The sequence below is a fragment of the Echinops telfairi genome, unplaced genomic scaffold (genome assembly GCF_000313985.2).
Source record: "Echinops telfairi isolate 266 unplaced genomic scaffold, ASM31398v2 ScPeMD7_7413;HRSCAF=8451, whole genome shotgun sequence".
NCBI classification, from domain to species: domain Eukaryota; kingdom Metazoa; phylum Chordata; class Mammalia; order Afrosoricida; family Tenrecidae; genus Echinops; species Echinops telfairi.
In genome coordinates, this window is record NW_022111313.1 from 703,843 (window position 1) to 708,212 (window position 4,370).

Here is a 4,370-nt window from a genome sequence, read left to right on the forward strand (position 1 = left end):
GAGTGAGCGCACTGGCCTCTGCTCTCTGGTAATGGAGTCACACTGCGGCCCTGGAGACCTAGTGAAGGCCCTTCTAGCTACACCCTTCCTGGGCTGCAGGGCCTAAATTCTGTAGGGGGTGCTGCTGCCCCTGGGCCAGGGTCAGGGCCACTTCCCCCTCCGGAGCCTGCTCCTCCTTAAGACCTGGCCTGCCCAGCGCAGGTGTTACCTGGGAAACGAAGTCTGTTGGGCCTGCGCTGCAGGGGCTACTAGTCCCTGGGACTGGCACAAAGGTCCTTTCAGGCAGCCGAGCCAGCCGGCCGGGCGTCTCCCACCCTGGCTGAGAGCGGCGGGCCCAGTGTCAGCACCCCGCCCGCCCCCACCTCACCTGCAGCATGGGCAGGTTGCCCTGGGGGTCGCTCCTAAACCACGTCCTCATGACACCTTTGAAACCTGGTCCCTTCTACAGGGCGAGAGGCAGGTGGAGCGAGGCCCAGGGCGACGGCTGGCGCACCGTCTGCAACCCGACTGTCGGGCTCAGCTGAAGCCCACCCAAACTGCGAGCATGTCTGGCGCACACACGTATGAGTGTGTGTCTAGAAGAATCCATCATAGATGCTCTTTCTCCATAGGACCTACTTTAAGCCAACTTTCCAACGACTAATAAGGCGAGCATCACAGCCACCCTCCCTCCCACCTGACATGTGACAAAATGACAAAAGAATTTGTATTTCAGGGGCTTTATTTTAATATTCTTTTTCTTTTTAAGATGCTACAGAGTCAAACAGGATTGGATTGGTCTTTTATGGCGTAAAATTAACTCACACACACTCCACTGCGCCCTGGGGATCATCTGAGGGGCCCTCCTCGCCAGCTCCGTGCCCTGCCTGTCCCTGTGAACCAGGACCCCCAGCAAGCCGGGTCAGGGGATGCGTGCTGGGAAGCGGGGGGCGGGGTACACACAGTCATCTCTTCAGCACTTGTCTCTCTGCCGGTGCTGGAGAGCTGACCGTTGCTACCCAGACTGCCCCTGTTCACATGCCCCCAACAGCAGCTACCTACTGACAATGGGAAACTGCCGCCCGCCTCCCCAGCGCGCATGCGCCCACTGGCACCTGGAGGGGAGGCGCCTCCGCCCCGGCAGCACATGCCGGCCGCTCCCACCCACCGGTGCTGGGGGCCCAGGTAACACATGGGCCAGCATTCATTATGATCTCGTGACAATGGGGCAGCATGAGATGACACAAATTACATAAGTTAAATATGCATTAAACACCTCTGGATAACAGTTGGAGTTCTCGATGGGACCCCACAGTCATTTCGCTTGGCCCCTTTAAGGGAGCACAGCCTTGACTCATTTCCAAAGTGCTGGGTCAATCCGTCAATTCATGCCTCCCACTGGAGACCAGCACGCTCTTCTGTTCCCACTGCTCAGCAGGCCTGGGGCCCTGGGGCAGGGCTGAACTGGTGCAGGGAGTGGGGGCGATCGGGAGCGAGCGCGGCTCGGTGGGCTACTCAATGGGGTGGCCACACTCCCCTCTGTGCGCCTCCAAGCCCCTAGACCTGGAGGAAGCGTCACGTACCAGGGCTGCAAAGCAAGGCTTGAAACGGCAGTGACAAGATGTCACTGTGGTGGGAATGATGGCTTCGTTCCCTTGCCAGTTACTGAAGCTCCTTCTCCCCCATCCTGCACTATACATCGTAACTCTCTACAAGCTCATTATATTACGTTATATCTGTGTGTGTGTGCGTGCGCGCGCGCGCGCGCGTGCACGCGCATGGGGAGGGGAATTAAAGGCAAGACCTGTGAGATGTCATCATACATGAATTTCGTTTTACACATGGTTATGATAAATTTAAATCCCATGATAGGAAGACCCATCCATCCACTCGGCCATCCTTCGCATGCAGCCTCTACAAGGCGATCTTCCCGATGATGACGCCCACGATGAAGAACAGGACCACCAGGGCCAGCAGCCGGGGACTGACGCCCTCCTCCCTCCCGGCCGTGGCCAGCGCCGACGCAGGGCTGTTGGTCGGTGTGCTCTTCCTCATCCGCAGCCCGTCTTCCTCCTGCGGGATCAAGCTCAGTCAAGCGGGGGCACAGCTCAGTCTGGCCCCCGAGTGGCTCCAGCCGAGCTCCCCACACTCCAGAGACCCTCATGCCAGCCGGGCGGGGCCAGAGAACACTGCTGTCTGGCTCGCCCTGCCCAGGAATCTAATTCTGGCAGCGCCACCCCTATCCTTCCTGCTTCTGATCAACCCACCCACCAAAAGCCCAGAGCCCTGCCATCAGGTGGACTCCGGCTCACAGTGGCCCTGCAGGACAGAGGAGCCTGTCCTGGAAGCTTCCAAGACTGTCCATCTTCACGGGAACAGCGAGCATCACCTTGCTCTCTCAGAGCGCCTAGTGTGTTTGAACAAGGCTAAAAAGGAGCGGCGGCGTGGGAGACCCGAGTGCCTGGCCCCGGGGATTGGTGTGGGCGCAGAATGAGCATCTGCAGCAGGATTGATCCTCTGTCTCAGACACCTTTCTAACTTGCGTGCGAGATTTTCCTGAAGCAGCAACGTCCCCACATTTACAAGCGTCCTCACCCCCAACGCCTCAGGTGTGTGAGGAAGAGGTCACTTCCCTCCTTCCACCTCCACTCTGCGGCCACAGCTCCTGCAAGGGGCTCTGCAGATCGGACCAGGCCACACAGGGAGCCCAGCTGTCTGTGGGCTGCCCACGAGGCCAGGCCCCGGCCCACTCCTCCCAGCCTGCCTCTCCCTCTCTGCCCTCAGCCCACTCCTGGCCCAGAGCGCCTCCCTGCACTTGAAGAACAGGGCGCCGGAGCCCAGGGAGCTGCCTCTCCAGAGCCCCTGGCTGAGGCCACTGCCACTCTGCTCTGTGAGGGTCACTCTGCAGGGCCAGTCACCCAAGCCGTCTCACAACAGGGGCCCCCTGTCCAGATTCTTGGGGTCCTATTTCCAGACAGCCTGCTCTTGGGGCACGGGCCACTCTGCACAGTGACAAGCTGGGGCTCACTTTAAAGGCATGAGGCACAGCGAGGGCTAGCCCTTCACTTGACCAGTTTCCGTCAAAGCTAGCCCTGCCCCGGGGAAACACGCACCGGCGGAGCCATCGTAGGCATCGCTCGGATCCTTGGCCCAAGTGAAGCACCGACTTCTGACTTGCCAGCACACCAACCAGTTCTGCTCAGGAGGAAGTCAGTGGCGGCTCCCACGGGCCACCAGCGTCCTCCATGTCCTACACTGCCGGATGGAAGAGAGGCCGAGAGGGATTTGTTACATGCACCTGGCCTCTGTGAGTGAGAGAGTGAAAACCTATTACATGCTTGGGCGACATGATCAAGATTAAGAGAACAGATCCACCTAAAAAACTTAAACTGCAACAGAGGCTCCTGTGATCATCCACTCCTGCAACAGACAGCCTCCAACTCGTGAAGCGCGTCAGCTGACCAGGGGCACGGTGGCTCGCACACATCAGAGCCAGGGCAGGTCCGACCAGTCTTTCCTGATAATGCCCTCTTCGCATCCCCACCCCAAGGGACCCTAGCAGCAGGGCAGTGGGGTACATGGTGAGCTGCTAACCACAAGGGCAGCACTTCAAAACCACCAGCCACGCCATGGGACCAAGATGAGTCTTTCTGCTCCCTCAGAAGCACAAAGGGGCAGCTGCACCTGTGCTACGGCCGCGACGAGTCGGAATTGGCCTGATGGCGGCGAAGGCGGGCCTCCTCCGCTAGAATCTCAATCTCTGGTGACGCTGGCCATGCCCTGCGCCCGCCTTCTCACCGCTCCACCTCTGAGCAGACACCACTGCCACAGCCCTTCTGCCCTGCTGCCCCCTCAGGCACTCAGTCACTCTAGGCTGGAACGGAGACTGTCCGAGTGACGGGGCGAGAGGAACGGGCACGAGACCCACCTGCTGCTGTGCTTCAACCTGAAGACCTATTTTCAGTGTGTGTAGTGGAGGGCGGGGACTTGTGTTCTGAAGAGCACAAGAGTCTAAATTCCAGGGAGGTGGGGGAAAAGGACAAGGGAACAAGTGATCCAAATCGGTGGTGAGGAGGGGGTAGGAGGCCTGGTAGGGTGTGACCAAGAGTAACATAACCCAGAGGAGCTACTGTAATGCAAATGAAGACTGAGCATGATCGTGGGACAAGAGGAAAGTCAAAGGAAATAAAGGAAAGAGCTAGGAGGCAAAGGGCATTTATAGAGATCTAAATAAAGGCATGTACATATGCAAATATATTGATATATGAGGTTGGGGAAATAGATTTATGTGCATATATTTATAGGTTTAGTATTAAGGTAGAAATAGACATTGGGCCTCCACTCAAGTACTCCCTCAATGCAAGAATGCTTTGTTCTATTAAACTGGCATT

At 58.0% G+C, this 4,370-nt stretch overlaps 1 protein-coding gene across 1 annotated transcript in view; it reads right to left on the minus strand.

The window, feature by feature from the left end:
• Positions 1–703: 703 nt before the first annotated feature.
• The window catches only part of VAPB (VAMP associated protein B and C), a 20,141-nt gene continuing 16,474 nt past the window's right edge, over positions 704–4,370 (minus strand). Inside the window, exon 6 of the mRNA XM_004717147.2 lies at positions 704–2,052. Within this exon, the coding sequence (XP_004717204.1) occupies positions 1,894–2,052 (159 nt within the window). The 3' untranslated portion in view covers positions 704–1,893. The remainder of the gene's footprint in view (positions 2,053–4,370) is intronic.